This window comes from Aythya fuligula, chromosome 5 (genome assembly GCF_009819795.1).
Source record: "Aythya fuligula isolate bAytFul2 chromosome 5, bAytFul2.pri, whole genome shotgun sequence".
Taxonomy (NCBI): Eukaryota; Metazoa; Chordata; class Aves; order Anseriformes; family Anatidae; genus Aythya; species Aythya fuligula.
The window spans coordinates 39,114,327-39,130,311 of NC_045563.1; the positions used below are offsets into that span (position 1 = coordinate 39,114,327).

The 15,985-nt window shown below is 34.8% G+C and overlaps 2 protein-coding genes across 9 annotated transcripts in view; one reads left to right on the plus strand and one right to left on the minus strand.

Annotated features, from left to right (window-relative positions):
• The window catches only part of AVEN (apoptosis and caspase activation inhibitor), a 97,738-nt gene extending 90,531 nt beyond the window's left edge, over positions 1 to 7,207 (plus strand). The window contains exons 3-6 of the mRNA XM_032189409.1: positions 540 to 610; positions 3,591 to 3,686; positions 5,221 to 5,569; positions 6,748 to 7,207. Of these exons, the coding sequence (XP_032045300.1) occupies positions 540 to 610; positions 3,591 to 3,686; positions 5,221 to 5,569; positions 6,748 to 6,866 (635 nt within the window). The 3' untranslated portion in view covers positions 6,867 to 7,207. The remainder of the gene's footprint in view (positions 1 to 539; positions 611 to 3,590; positions 3,687 to 5,220; positions 5,570 to 6,747) is intronic.
• A 76-nt stretch (positions 7,208 to 7,283) lies between these two features.
• The window catches only part of RYR3 (ryanodine receptor 3), a 218,861-nt gene continuing 210,159 nt past the window's right edge, over positions 7,284 to 15,985 (minus strand). For all 8 annotated transcript variants that reach the window (XM_032189404.1, XM_032189403.1, XM_032189400.1 and 5 more), the window contains 7 exons: positions 15,770 to 15,916; positions 14,120 to 14,254; positions 11,988 to 12,144; positions 10,883 to 10,947; positions 10,675 to 10,775; positions 8,901 to 8,952; positions 7,284 to 8,202 (listed from right to left, as the gene is read on the minus strand). In XM_032189404.1, coding sequence (XP_032045295.1) covers positions 8,107 to 8,202; positions 8,901 to 8,952; positions 10,675 to 10,775; positions 10,883 to 10,947; positions 11,988 to 12,144; positions 14,120 to 14,254; positions 15,770 to 15,916 — 753 coding nt within the window. In that variant the 3' untranslated portion in view covers positions 7,284 to 8,106. The remainder of the gene's footprint in view (positions 8,203 to 8,900; positions 8,953 to 10,674; positions 10,776 to 10,882; positions 10,948 to 11,987; positions 12,145 to 14,119; positions 14,255 to 15,769; positions 15,917 to 15,985) is intronic.

The window sequence follows — 15,985 nt, forward strand, 5'->3', positions numbered from 1 at the left end:
CTTCGGTGCCATTTTTTGATGGCATGCTGGAGTAAGGACTAGTTCAAGAAAGAGGGATTTTGGAGAATTTAGCAACCAGTCAACAAAAAGTATTTACTTGGCTGGTACAAACTGATTTCCAGTGTGTTTGTAATCCAGTTTAGGAGGGGGTTGCATGTTGATAGAGAAGGTGTATCTACAGCATGTTCAAAGCTGTTAATAATGCATTCTGAATATTGTACCTATTCTTATTGTGTTATCCAAATCAGACTTTTCAGTGAAGGTCCTGCTTGTTGACATGGCATCCAGCACCGCCTCGTTCAATTTTTAATCTGTTGTGCCTTTCTCAGAACAATTTTGTAAGCAAGATGTTAAAAGATCATTCGGTTGTACTTTGGCTAAGAGGAATTTCCTATTTTAAATGCAGCAGAAAAATTTCTTAATATGTGAGGCTTATTGATTAACATTACTTCTGTAGGGTTTGGAATTTTGGGGAGGTTGCTGTATTTAAAAAAAAAAAAAAAAGATAAAGATGTTTTTTATTTCCTTTTGTTTTGTAGGAGATTCCTTTACACAGTTTCGCTTTGCTGAAGAAAAAGATTGGGATACAGAAAGCATATACTCTAAACAGGTAACAGAATTTTCTGGCACTGAATATGTACATGTAGGCAGTTGTACTTTCAGCATCAAATTGTATAATACAATGACAGCACTCTTTATTTTGTAGATACATTTATTAATTTGTCTTTGATGCTGGAGGCTCTTCAGTCTTTTCTGTTTCTAATGAAGAATATTCAAGGCAGCAGGCTAGGTTTATAAGTAACATTAGAAGAAAAGAACACACAAATCCATCCAAAGAAGGATAATTCACCTTGCTCCACTGACACAGAAAGTCAGCCTTCCATTTTCAGTTGTATTCAAGAGAATAGTTTAGCAAAATGACTGTAACACAACAATGGATATATCTGTATATTTGACTATGAATCGTGTTTCAGTTAATTCAAATTAACAGTGCATGTTCTCTACTTGAAACATCAGCCCCAAAATGACTATGGGACCCAGGCTAGGTTTGAGATTATTTGTATGTTGATTCTCTGTGCTAATATGAAAAAGGGCAAAGAAACAAGAAGTGCATTGTATCAGGATACTGGAAAGTGTCTTGATTTCTGAGGCTGCCTTCCTTGCATAAAAGTTACATTAAGGTTGCAAAGTCAAATTAAAATGTAGAAATGCAATTAAGTGGCTTGCATGGCATTTGTTTAAACCATCAGTGGGATATGGTCTTTCAGTGATTTTTTTTTTCTTATCAGTTCCTCCCTCTCCCAGTGTATAGCATGCCAGTAATGAAGTATGTGACCTTTGCTCCCTCTTCTCTGTGCAAATCCAGAACATTAATTTTTTTATGATTTCCTCATTGGCTTGCCATTATACCATTTAGCTGATTTGAATGTATAAATTCATTTGTATGCTGAAACCATTGTGAGGAGAGTCAAGTTTTGCATTGCCAGTCAATGTCACAGATACTCTTCTGTCTGCCCATGCCAAGACTGCACAGTCTCTGGTCTTCAGCCTCTTTGTTTCTGGCTCATTTTTCTTTTCTGTGAAAGCTGGATTCAGTCCTTATTTTCATCCTAAATCCACTTTGCTTAGTTCCTTGCCTTTGCCTTTTAGCTTAATTGTTTCTATTTCTTTGCCTGTCTGTTCATCATGTACTTGAAGTTACTACAGAATCATAAACCGAAGTCAATGTGATGGAACAAAATGAAGCAGAAAAGGCATGCAAATAGTTGCAGATATTTATGAGTCCCTATTATTTGTAGAAAGGAATGACAAAACAGCTTTGAAAAAAGTGGAATGGAAACGTAACTGTGACATGAACAAGAACAAATTTTCATGTTGTTATTATCCTTAATTTTTACAAAAATTAAATCTGAATGTGCTTCATTGTATATTGATAAAAATGCAATAAAAATGTTTCAGAACACTGCAATTTAAAAATCACAGGTAGTAATCATTTGGATTTTTCAGTAAAAATTGGCAGTTCCAGCAAAAAAGTATTCTTCTGCTGCTTTCTATGAGCAAATAGTTGCATGTGAAATGAAGCATTTATAATTTGTTAAATTCTGCTTTGATCTGTATTTTTTTTTTTTTATTCAAATACCACTTATAGTGAAATATCTACTTGGATACTGAATTCCTACTTCCATTATGTTATTCTCTGAACTGCCCTTTTCCTTCATCCTCAGTTTTTCCCCTCTTCCCTGACCCTATTTTCTCCTTCATTCACAATGTTTTATTCACATTAATCTTTTTGTGAGTGTACTTAGCTCTTCCCAAACGCACTTGAATGTTATTCAGTGCTATTTGACTTTTTACAGTTTCTTGTTACTGTGTTCATATTATTTTCCTTGCCCTGTGCAAACATACAGAGGCCATCTGTGGTCTTCAATACCTGAGAAGGAGCTGGGTTTTCTGTAGTTTTAGCTCATTGCTGCATAACAGCTGCGATGTTCATGAGTTGCTTGTTGGAGACTTTTTGAGGTTACTAATAGCAATGAATCCTCTTTGATGGTGATCACTGATCCATGTATAAAATAAAATTGTTATTTAGGACATAATATTCTAATCAACAGATTATTTAGGTTGTTTAGTCCTTTTATTGCTGAATATCAAGTCCAGAATCTGGATGACAGAAATTTTAAAAGCCACTGCTTCAGTTCTTCTTTGTTATTATTTTGTAAATCTGCTCTCAGCAAACACCACTGGAATACAGCTTTAATGAAAAATGAGACTGGAAAGAATAGATTTGTAAAATACTTTAATCATCTGTAAAATATCAACCTGAGTTCATTACAAGACAGATGAGCAACAGGGAGGAAGGAATGTCAAGTAAAAAAATGCAGCTTTCCAAGAAAAAAAGGAAACTTAATACCTGTCACATGAATGAGTGACCATTGCACTTTTTGAGTGACTGGGCAGCAGTAGCTTATCTTTCTTGATTGACATCTTCCTGGGAGTATGTGTACCTGTAGTTTATTGCTTCTGTGAAACATCAAAACGATGTTTTAAATGATCGGGAAACAAGCGTAAGAAGGGCCATGTTGTTGAGGCATTAAAAACAGGAGAGCTATGCACACACTACTTAACTTGCTTAGAAAATACTAGTAACTCATTAAAGACTGGTGATTCCCACTGCAAGGAAAGGTTCACAGGTTAAAAGGGGTTAGAGTTGGAAAAGCCTCTTATGACATTGTCAACTTGCAAAACTGTTTCCTACTTTGGATTTTCAATGCCTTGCCTAAGGAGTACTCCATATATATCTTCTTTAAAACTTCATCCTCTATTTTTAACTGTCTAAGTGATTATTGGCTTTGTAGGTGTTTATATGGTAATTTAGCCAAACTGCTTCGTGCATGTGTACTTTTGAAACTTAATTCCTGCTATTATTGCCAATATCTTTTAGATGTTGTATATTTTTAGATTGTTCTTCACTTTCCTTCAGTGTGTGGAACAAGAGAAAGTAATAGACTAAAGTTATTAAGAATTTTTTGTTGTTGTTGTTCCTTTTTTTTTTTTTTTAACTCAAGCATACTGTGTGTTCTGTATTTCAGTTATCCGTGCTTTCTGTTGACTGCCAGTCTTTGGCCCAGGCCCTTCAGGAACTGCCTCTACATCTGAGGTTAAATGTAGCAGCTGAACTTGTACAGGTAATGCTGTGAATTTTCAAAATAAAACAGAAATATTCTAAGTGAAATAATCTATGCTAGAATGAATTCTTTAAACTTGGTCTTAAAATTTAACTTGAATGTATTTTATAAGTAAATCTTCTGAGACTGACATGTCAAAAGGTGGGTGAAGCGGGAGACCCCATTTTAATGCTTCGTTGGTAGCTTTAAACAAAATGCTTCTATATGCAGTGTATTGGATGTAAAACCAGGTATCTGAGTGTTTGACATGGAGCAATTAAACTGTTCTTATAGTTGCTTCTCTTTTAAGCAGCTATTAAAAACTTGCACCAGATTTTGGAAGTGCTTTCACTTTTTTTCCAATTAGGTAAATATTTTAAGTGTGATTTACTCTTCTATATGGCTAATATCAACATACATGTTTGTTCCATGAATCAAACAGACATCTGTGCTAGAACAGGTAGAACAGTCAGTCAAACACGTGAAGAAAATGTTATGCTCTGGTTAAGGAAAATTGTGCAAAAGAATATTAGCAAAAATGTTTTTTCAGGCTGTGAAAAGAGGACAAGAACTAACGAGACTTAAATATAAAAACAAGAAAACAAATGAAAAAAAAAACACAAACACAAAAACAAAACAAAACACCAAAATAAGATCCATCTACTCAAGCAGGGAGAAAGAAACATGACTCTAATAGAAATATTAATTCTGTTTAGAGTTGCATGAAATGACACAAATATGTTCATTCTTAGGGGAACTCAAATACGTCTGCAGATGTGATGTCTAAGGGAATCTACAAATAAATGTTATTTTCAAATTCTTGCAAGCGAAGCAAGGCCAAGACTAGAACTCTTATCAGGGTTATACAGTGTGTGTTATGACATCTAATCTTTGTCTTCTTGTTGTGGCAGGTGATGTGGTCATCAGATAGATATACTGCAGTGGTATTAATTCCATGGTCATCAGATAGATATACTGCAGTGGTATTAATTCCAGGGCATCCTGATAAAAAAAAAACAGGATGTGTGTTCCACAGTTGAATAATGAGTTGGCATTTCTGTTTTTTCAATATTTGATTGAGTTTTGTAATTTAGATCTATTTTTTAAAGTACACAGCTAGACATGAATTTAGTGATGTAGTTTGCTTTCAAGATGGAGATATTGGAGGGAAGGTTTAAAATGGATAGTTTCTAGCCAAATTCTGACTTCAGTCGCTCCAAAATTCAGAGTACTGATGATATATAATTGAAGCAGATTTAGAGAAGTATTTGTGAAACAATGTAACTTGTTGATTTATCATTCAATCTCATGTTCCATATTAGGGGATAAAAGGAAATGTGTTTTGTTTTTTGGTTGTTTATTTTGTAATAATTACTGTAAAACCATCATCAAGATAACTTTAGTTTACTTTTACTTCTGAATTCAATTCTGCTAAATTTCATTGTGCCTTCTTAAGTGATCAAATGTAGGATGTCTGAATTACAGCCCAAATTAAATAGACTTTTAATATTCTATATAATAATTAGAAAGACTAAGTCCTCTCTTGTATTCTTAGGCATCAACGCCTGCAGAGCTCCCACAGATGAAATCTAAAATTACTGAAGACAGCAAGAGGAGAGAGCTTCTGTTTAGACATTCTTTGGCTCAGAATGAAACGGTGTTGGGCTCCCATCCTGTTGGTGATTCTGTTGCTCCATCAGAGCCTGCAAGTAAACATGGTCCTGTGGCAAGTGCAGCAGAGCCATTCCAGAGAGCCCCTCAACAACCAAAGCATGAGACTGACCATTTGGATGAAGAACTAGATCTTCTCCTAAAGCTAGATGCTCCTATTGATTCTGTGTCAGATGCATTATTCTACAACACAGCAACAGAGAACAATTTGAAAGGGGAAAGTAAAGAAAACGGTAAGATTTCAATTCCTTACAGTGCCTTTATTTAATTTTCGTTGTTCTCTTTCTCAGCAGTGTATTTAAGCTCATGACCAGCAAGTCACCAGTACTGCTAGCAGTACTCTCTGTCATAGTGCATTTAACATATCTGGGGCTATATTCTGACCCATTTGTTCTTTTTTTATTTTAACTACCCCCTGAACTGAAGTTTTACCATTTTTGCATGTTCATTTTAAGCTTTAATTCTTCTACAGAACAGCATTGGTCTTATGACTTGGCAAAACAAAACTGTTAGACACTCTCAGTAAGTGGAAGATTAAAATACAGTTTTTATGTAACATTATCAGACATTAGTTCACTGTGATGATAATAATAACAGAAGAACTGATAGCATTAGAAATGCTATTTGCAAATTTTACTAGTATTGATTATACAAAATAAGCTTTTTTTTTTTTTTTTTTTTTTTTTTTTTTACCAAAACAATTTTATATTTCAGAAATTGTGAGATACAATTTCATTAGAAATTGTGGTACCATTTGTTAGTTCTGATGGACCGTAGTCCTCCTCCCCATCCTACAATGATGTAAAAGGATTTTTACCATCCCCAATTTTTGTGTATGATTGTCTTGCTGTGCTAAAAATTAAGTACAAAAGATACATAGCTGAACATGTAGTAGCACCACAAGCAATACAACAAGCCTTGTCACTGAAGAGGATCTTGACAAAATCTTTCATTGCAGTGGTATGCCCACTCCAAAGCACAGTATAAATCCCTTAAGAAAACACTGCCGTCAGAATAGGGAATCATAGGATTATCATGCAACTGTGCAACATGAGCCACTGTTGTGTCCTCCTGCTGCTCTTCTACATTAAAGAAAACTGCATCTGGCAGGATTGTGAACAGATCACAGCAAGGGTTCACTTACCTACAGTCTGTCTGCTGCAGATCAGGCCCTGCCTCCTCTTGAATCAGAATGGGGCCACGTTGCTATGGTTGAGCTTACCAGACTGTCTCCCTCTCTCTTTTTTTTATTGTTGCTACTGATTGTGGAATATGACACTTTATTCTTCAAGGGAGGAGACTGATTCAATAAAATATAGTCAGTTGTGCATTAAAAAGCAAACTGATCAGTGATAAAGAGCCAGTACAGAATTGTTTCCACTTTCTCAAGACTGTTCTTTTGCTTTTCTAGACCCTCTAAAACCAGATGTGCCTGAAGAGAAAAGTACAGCACCACAGCAACAACAAAGTACATCTAAAACTGTTACTGAGGAAGAGCTTGAAGATTGGCTGGACAGCATGATTTCCTGAAGAACAAGTTTCCTCGTGTGAATAAATGGATGTAACAAAAGTTAAGTAGAAAGTAGAAACCTCCTTTATCAATTCTATTTCTTTTATCTGTTACACTTAGTTCAGTATGCCAAATGCCTGGTTTTATTTACAGGCACCTAAAATTCTGTGCAACCAAAATTCAGCTAGATATGAGTGACTGAAAATTAAGACTAACATTCTTAGAAAGGTCTAAGATTTGTGATGAAATTAGGATTTTCTTTGCTAAAGATGTAGGCTATAAGAAACAACCAGAGCAGTTGTTTCAGCTTGTACGTGCTATATACAGTCCTTAAAATAAAGCTATGAATGCACTATAAATACATGTGTTTTTAATCACTTTCATCATGCCATGTTTCTGTATTGTAGAAAAATTAGAAAGAAATCACAAAGGTAATATTTGGTTTATAATACTTTATTGCAGTGGGCACTTTTTATTAGAAGAAAAAAATGCATAAACCTAGCAGCTTCTATTTGCAGGTGACCACAGAGCATTGTTTTATTTTGGCCTAAAATTTAAATTGTATTCATTTTGATTCAGTGTATGTCTTTTAACAGCAGCATCTAATAAGCTGTTATTGAAGGTAGTATACAAACAAACTTCAAGTGCAGTTTCATACAGAAAGACAGAAAAGCAATAATGGATCTGTTCATCTAGAACACTAACATAAAAAGTTTGCATAGCTATGTCTACGGAGGTTTTAAGGCACTTAATGATTCAAGGTCAACAAAGTGTTTGAAAATGTTTCGTTTTAACTGCTTAAAGCTTTTTTAGCTGTGTCTTAGTACATTCACTAGCAAATACTGTGGGGAAAAACTGGGACAGCACTTAATTAAAATACTTTTTCTGAGGCGTGGCCTCTGATGTTCAAGTTCGTAAATGTGCAGTTAAGACACCTTTTAGCCCTTTCAACTCTGTTACCAAACACTAGGTTAACAATGTGGTTAAAAAGTTGTTATAATTTCATACCATGTTTAAATTGGAAGGCTTGAGTTGATCTTGGCATAGATTTTTCTCTTCTAATCAAAATTCCAACAGAAGACCTGTTTCACATGTGGTAGGTACTAAAAGCCTATGAAATAGTTTCAAATTTTACGTATGTCTTGAAGTTTAAAGACATTTAAAGCAAATACAAGCTGTGAATTTACATCATGAAAAGGAAGTACATTTTTTATATACTGGATCTTAACAATTTATGAATAAATAATTTCTTTTGTGGTATTAGCCAAGTTGATCCTCATACTGTTTCCGGAAGCAGTCTCCTGCTGGGAAAAAATCCCAACATCTTTCCTGGTACATCTTCCACACAAATGATTCCTAAAATAAAAAAGAGCATTTATTTTAACAGACCCCTTACAACCAATGCTCTACATTTTAACAATAAGCAGGTGCTGTGCCTATTACCATGGAATAAGACTGTGGAGATAAAGGAACTCAAAGATCACAATTCAAGCATGTTTGTTAAATTATTGTTCTGCACTCTTCCCAAATAAGTACTACTGAAAATTAAGCCTCATTACAAAAACAGTGAAGTGAAAATTGATCAGTCCAGTTATATTAGAGCAAACCTGTACAAATCCATATTACAAAATGTGTTTTAGTTTCCTTGGAAAACACTTAAGGTACTTTAATAGTGTTTCCATAACAGCTTCTTATTTGAAATAACATAATTTAATCCTACTTATTTTCCTGTTTTATCCAGCACTAAACTCTGTCTATAGCAATATATGTGTATATATAGGTAGTATATGGACATGTGTAAATGCAGTGTTGTTTGGGCCTAAATGTAAATAAGAAAACTGCTGCAACTCCTCCTTCTCCCACCCCCCCCCCTCCTTTTTTTTTTAACCTTTCCTTTTTGTTCCACAAAAATCTCAGGGGTGGGATTTGTCTCCACTCCTTGGTGGTTCATCAGTTCCACCTGGTGGTACACAGCTACAAGGCTGGAGAAGATTAAAAGGTTTGTCTTTTCAACATTTTTAAGTTAAAAATTTAGATTTATTTTTTCAACTCACCTGGCCAGTATGCTCAGTTTCATCCTTGTTTATGAGATACATTAAAAAGAACCTGAAAAAAGCACATGAAACAGGTATTAATGCAAAAAATAAAACCTCTCCCCTAACCTTTCCTAGAATGGAATATGAGGAACACTCTACCAGCCAGCAAAGAAATGGAAATATTCTGCCAAGCTTCTAAAGTGGGTATTTAAAAGGAGAAAATGCTATACCCCAGGACTTCTCTTGTGGAAGTGCTAACATCTGTAAAATCAGTAGAAATTGAATTTTTATTCATTTCAGTGCTAGAAGCAACATCTGAACTAGGCCTATGTCAGCTCCTGTACACATATGCTCTGTCTCACCGTGGAAGAAGTTGCTATAGCTTCTATGCAAGAAGGTAAAAGTGGGACAGATGGGCTCAGCTTATGAGCTGTAGGGTATGACTGTTTGGAAATCTTGGTGCAGCTGAGTAGCTGCCTATTTGGCTCTGGTGCTGCCTGTGCTCACACAGATGTACGGAACTTGGACTAGCTAGGAAGGCTGTAGAATTCCAACACTGGTCTGATTTATGTGACTTAGCTCTTGGTTAGCCACTTCTAAGGCAGTGCATTTGGAACTGAACATTACATGTTTTCATTGTAAAAAAAGAATGTATACTGACTTTAACATTTTTCTAATTAAAAGGCAATCTGAATAGTAAGATTATTCAGTATGCATTGTAATATTAAGGAAATGAGATTTTTTAATTTACTGTGAATGACAGGATCCCACATGCCAATTAAGTGATACAATATAATAAGGAAAGCTTGGAGGTTGTAGACTGCTATAAAGCTATGGATGCTAATGGAAACTTGCCTCACAAAAGTAATGTGTATTGATTTTGCAGAGGTTACAATGCTATGAAAGGAATAATGCAACGTATACTCTATGAGGCGCACATTTTTTTTTTTTAAGCTCACAGTACTGTATCCTAAAGCCAGATTTCTTTATAGAAGAGCCCACCAGTTCAGCTTCTTCAGTTTTGCTGGCACGATGCTCATGTAATTATCATTTTTGTAGGGGTAACTAATGCCACTAGATTAATTTTTTAATAACCCTCTTTGATCTGTTCTATATTCACTAATGAAAGTATGAGATCACTGTCTTGGGAGTTTGGGCAATAGTCTGAATATATAAAACTGCTGATTGTTTATTGGCTTCAGAAAGCTGTGTTATTACTAAGGAACTACAGGATCAGACTTTTTTTTTTGTAGCTTATTTTCCAGAAATGTTTTTGTTTGTTTGTTTTTGTTTCAAACATAATTCCTAGGGGAAAAAAAAGAAAAGGCAGCACCTTCCTTCTGCTGCTGTTAGCTCTTGCTGATGTACTTCTCTAGTCTGGAGACAGTCAGAAGTACCATTTCAGGTGAGCAACAGTTTTCAATGGTTTCATCAACATTACCAAACCTCAGGAAGTCACAGCCCTCCTATCTTCCAAACTAAAGCAACTTACTAGTTAAAAACTGTTGTTCCTTACCCTTCCACACAGGTGGGTTTCCTTCCAGAGGAACAAAAGGACACATAAGGGGTTGGTGTGCCTTCAGGCATCATTCCACTAAGCTAGCTCATACATAGGGTGAGCACTTTAAAAATACTGACCAGTACAGAGTAGAGGAGGGGAGGCCAGAAAGGAGTGGAGATAGTCCCCAGTTTCACAGAATTCTATCTAAGGTTTGTCAGCAATGTGTGCTTCTAAATTAGTTTTGAGCTGAAAGGTCTCTTTATAATAATTCCAATAGTAAAATATACTTACAGGTAGTTTGCCAAGTTGTGCTCTTGCAAAGTATGTGTTTCAAAGCCATGTGGGGTTGTGTCAAAATAGTCATTGCCAATTCCACAAATAAAACATTTGGTCTGGAAACATAATTTGTATATACAAATCAGTTATAACTCAACAACTCTATTGTAACTGTTAAAAATTTAACTTAATAAGAGCAATGAAAAATGTAATGTTCTCATACCTCCATATCTTCTCTCACTTGTTCTTGCTGGTCTCTTAATTCACCAAAAGCATCAATAATCAGACCTATTTCAAATGGATAAATAGCAACAGTTAAGTACTTAGCAACAGTTAAAGTAATGCTGAGAAGTAGCTCTATTAGACATCCTCCATTCTATTTGGAGTTTAGCATACTTCTGTGTAGGTTTAATAATTCAAGGTGCAATCTACTAATTTGCAGACATCTCGTATTTGTTTACACTGCACTCCCAACAGTGATAATTTCTCTTACACAGAGCCATAAGCTTGCAAGTGAAAACCTTTTCCTTACTTATATTTTGGTTGATTTAAGTTTATATGCTCTTATCTCTTCTGTTCCCATGAAAGAATTTTGTTTTCATTCTCCTTCTTTTGGAACTCTTGTACTTCCACTTTTGCTCAGTGAAGAAGACTTGTCTCCCACAGACAACCACCCCCTTCCAATGTGTTAAGAATTGATCATTTTGAGGACTGCAACATTTGTAACTTTAAAAAAAACTATAGATGGATTACATTTTTTTCTTTTCTCCAAGACTGCCTGAAAAATGTTTTTGTTTTGCTTTTTTTCCTAACAACCTTAGGACAGTTTATACAATGAGTGTTTGATACAGGTCTCAAGCTAATTAGAACTGCAAATTGTCCTCTAAAGAAAGGAAGAAAGGGGTGTGCAGACATGTCTTGTCAGAGAGGAAACCCAAGGGGAACTGCTGCATTCTCCGGACAGCTGTGCTGTCTCCAACATAATTCTGTAAAAAGAGTTGACAGCAAGGCTCTCCAAGTTTACATGGTGATTATAGCAGGAGGAGTGATCCCGCACAAGCTGCGCCATTGCTGAACAGTTGTCAATGTGCTCATAAATGCTGTAACACAGGTAAGTTTCTAGTACTTTGTGTCGTACTTGGCACAATGCATTATTTATAAATTAAATATAAAATGATCACTTTCAGAAATAATGACTTCATGGGCTCAGAAATAAGTCTTTTTAGCAATATCGCTTACTTTACCTCAAACACAAATATGGTTTAAACGTACTGCAGAACTTAGGTACACTAAATTCTGTCAGTTTCTGCCAAGGTAAGTGAAGGTACCTTGAATAATGGCCAGTAGGATAACAATGACAAAGAAGAAAAATGTGATGTCAAAGACAATTCGATACATTTCATAAGGGTCTCCTGCAGGATCCTCAATTTCATCCCCAATGCCACCACCAGCTCTTACACCCACATACATGTGGAACAGGTAACACTGAAAAAAAAAACACAAAAGAGTAGGAAATGTTATTTACCATGAATGATTCTGGACTTTTTTCTTTTTTAATTATTCTGACCTACTGATTCTTTCTAGAAGTTATAGAAACAGAGAACATGTAATATAATTCCTCATGTTCCCACACCAAAAATCTCCTAAGTATCTTAACTGACATGGTTTCGTCTTAGACCTACAAAGACGGGGAATCAGCATCAATTGTGTTACCCTTTTCTCATTCCTTAAGTCTTATAAACAAAGACCATTTGGGGGACATTTGGTGCTGTATTCAACTATATTCTACCCCTATGTTAATTCCTAAGGTTCAAGCTTGCTCTGAGTAAGTAGAGGACATCTTTTAAAGTATTGTAATGGAGTTTAGGAAATGTTAGCAAATACTGCCATAAAATAGTGACATAGTCACAGCAGGTAGATCTATCTGTATTTAAGTGGTTTCTGGATAATTTCATTTTGCAATAGTAGATGTCTGGTTTAGTGCCTTTTAAATTATTTATGATCTGTGAAACAGCCTGTGTTCATTTTGATGTGGAAGAAATCACCTTGCAGAAATGCTGGTGTGTGCTTTGTTTTTTAAACATAGAAGTCTTCAAGGAAAGATCCTTAAAATTTGGTTATTTAAGCTATGCAAGTATTTTAGAATAGAATCTTTTGCTGGATATCTATAGTACTTAACATTTCTGTATGAATCAGCTACAGAATCTTGTAAACTGTCTTTAGTCATACAATATGGGTTAAAAATATCAGAAATCTCTAAACCTAACCAATGTTCTGAAGTCACATTAGACAACAGTTGTGGTGGTCAACATTCATCATGAAAAGTGATGAATAAGTCTTTCATAAGCAAACATTGAACAGAAGTAGACACCCATTTTTAGAATGCAGCCTTACTCTTGACATAAGATACCATTCCTATTTTAATCATGCTTAAAAATGTAATGATTTTTAAAAATATTTTTATTTTACATTTAATGAGGTAAATGATTTACCTCATTTGGCAGCATGGTTTAAAAAGTAATATAGTTTAATGATTCTGATTACTCCTACATCCATTGTATAACCAGAATATGGTATTCATCTCACAAAGGGCTCGCTTAAATAATACTGCTTGGGCAGTATTCATGTCCTATCATTTGTACATCTGACTTACATGGACTGTTTGATAAAAGCTCAATAACAGGGAAAATCATTTGGTGAAATCTATGACACAACTTTACTCTGAGGTATCTTACTCTAGTTTTGTTATCTAAGACAGGCAGACAGTGACTATTCCAGGAAAGAAACAAGCTGTCCATAAACTCAAACTGTTCAGTTTCTAGTACAAGAAGTTGTGCTATTTTCTTTTTATGACGTAAAAAAATTGTTTGGTTTTCTGTTGCAACAGGAAGAAATCATGTGGGGAATTACTAAAAATAGATTATCACCTCCTTTAATTTTCCTCTTCTCTACTCACCCTTGACTTCTTGACCGAATTACCGTTTGTAAGCAATATGAAGCAAGTATTTGTAACTAGTGCTAATAACATCATATACTTCACGTAACCTAAATAAGGATAGGAAGAGCTTGCACACTTGCAAATACTTGGAACAAACTGAGCTCTATTTATGCTGAAATAACACAGCTGCCTTTTGTACATAGGGCTGACCAGTTTGTTATAAAATTTGTTCCATGTACTTTAAGGATTTGCTGTCTTTACATGCAAAAGGAGCAGCAAATCACATGCAAAAATATTCACAATAAAAATCCAGGTATTTTCCCATATTAGTGAATGTCACATATGTACCGTTGAGCTTAGGCCACTGAAGAATGCAGAGCGAATTTTAAGACCACAGACATTTTGAAAATGACATATAGCAATAAGTAATAAGATGGATTAACTTAACAATAAAGTTATTGTGATTTCACCATTTAAAAATTCAGAATGAAATTTGAAGCATGCTACTGATGTTTTACTTACCGTCATCATGTCATCACATTTCATGTCTGGTTCATCTTCATCTTCACTTTTGTTGTAGAATTTGCGGAAAAAGTTGAACGCCACAACGGTGTAAAGATACACTACTACAGCCAGGAGTCCTACAGTGAGCACAAGCTGTATGGAGACATGACATTAAAGTAGGTTTCAATTGGATTCTGTCAGATGAGGTGAGCTAGCTCACTGCAGTGCCTTAAGTACTGAAAAGGTATCATATGGTACCTTTCCCAAGAAGGGAACTAAAAAGAGCAGTAATGATAGGTTTGAGGGATCCATACAGACTCAAGAAACTGTAGTTCTTTCCAGCTTTCTAAGCTATATGTATAACAACTATACGTTGCTGAAACAATATTACTATTTAATGTAAAAGTGAAATTAAATAAAAATGAAATAACAAAATAATCCCCTTTAGTTAGTTTGGTAAATAAATTCAGCTGAGACTAAATACAACTGCTGCTCTTATAACTAGTACAGACATGAACACTGAAACACTACTGATTTCCCAGTTGAAATGTGTACTTCAGGAGCCTACTTACAGATCTGTAGAAAAAGATAAACTGAGGATCAACTGTTCAGTGGTCTTTTAAAAGAGTAGAAATAGAAAAAATAATCTTTGCTTATTAAGAAAGTAACATCAAACAATTAAGTTGACAGTTTCAACTATGTTTGAGGATTACATTTAGAAAAATCTCAAAATAAACCAATCATTAAATTAGAAGTGATATGAATTTGGTTCATCATGAAGGAAAATGAAAGGGATTAAAATAGGGATTTCATTTGTTTGTCATAAGGTAATAAATTTAATTGGTCAATTTCTTCTGAAAGAAAGGATTAGGCAAACACAAAGGATATAAAACTTAAACTGAAGCGGATGTTCTTTTAACTCTTAAAAAAGGCTTAGTATGGTTTTACATACATAACAGACTGTAAGAGAGGGCTTAGAATATATGCTAGTACATTTGAGAAAGAATGGAATGTATTTCTTTGAAATGAAGTTTTGGGGAAGTTCAGTTAGAGTAACGTTTCTTAAATGTAAGGAGAAAAAAAGTGTGTTAATGAAAAGGATGTTTTTAATGTTATGCTACCTCGCAACACAAAGCAGGTATCAAAGAATGATTCCCTGTGTAAGTTTCCACAATTATCTTTGGAAGCAGATTTTAACGTGATTTTTGCAGAACATAGTGACCTATAAATATATTCTGCAATGCAGAATGTCCATACCTGTAAGAACATTCTTACTAGCAAAGTACTGAAATCTCAATGACATTCAGATCATTGTTACTGCTGTAGCCAAGGAGAGGTTGTGAATTCTTACTAGTTATCACCAGTCCATACAGAAGGAGCTCGTTAGGTCATAATTCATATTCTTATATTTTAGAAAAATATAAGAAAAATACCTTTGCATTGTATACAAAATGTCTTTAGTTTTCAGCACCCTTTGGGCATAAATTATTATAACTTTTTAGGAATTAACATGTCTCATATGTGCTGAAGGAGACATGGTGGAGTCTATTCTGTAATACATTCATGATCAAAATTAATTGTATTCCAATATTTGCTAGGTACCCACAAGACTTTTCCCACTACTGTTATAAAATGTGTTAATTTCAAGTCTCTATACATAATACTAACCTGTTTGCCATTGTGAGTGACTGAAGACAGAATGGTTCGCAAAGTCTTGAAACCCATAGCAATATCCAGCAGATGAGCAGCAAAGAAGAAGTTATTGTAGTGCCCAAGGATAGACATAGTTGTGTACCAAGCTAAGTATAAAAATGACTGCAGAAAAAATGAAAAGTGACAGAATGTTAGCCGGTACTAATGTGGTATTGGACCAAGAATATAGCT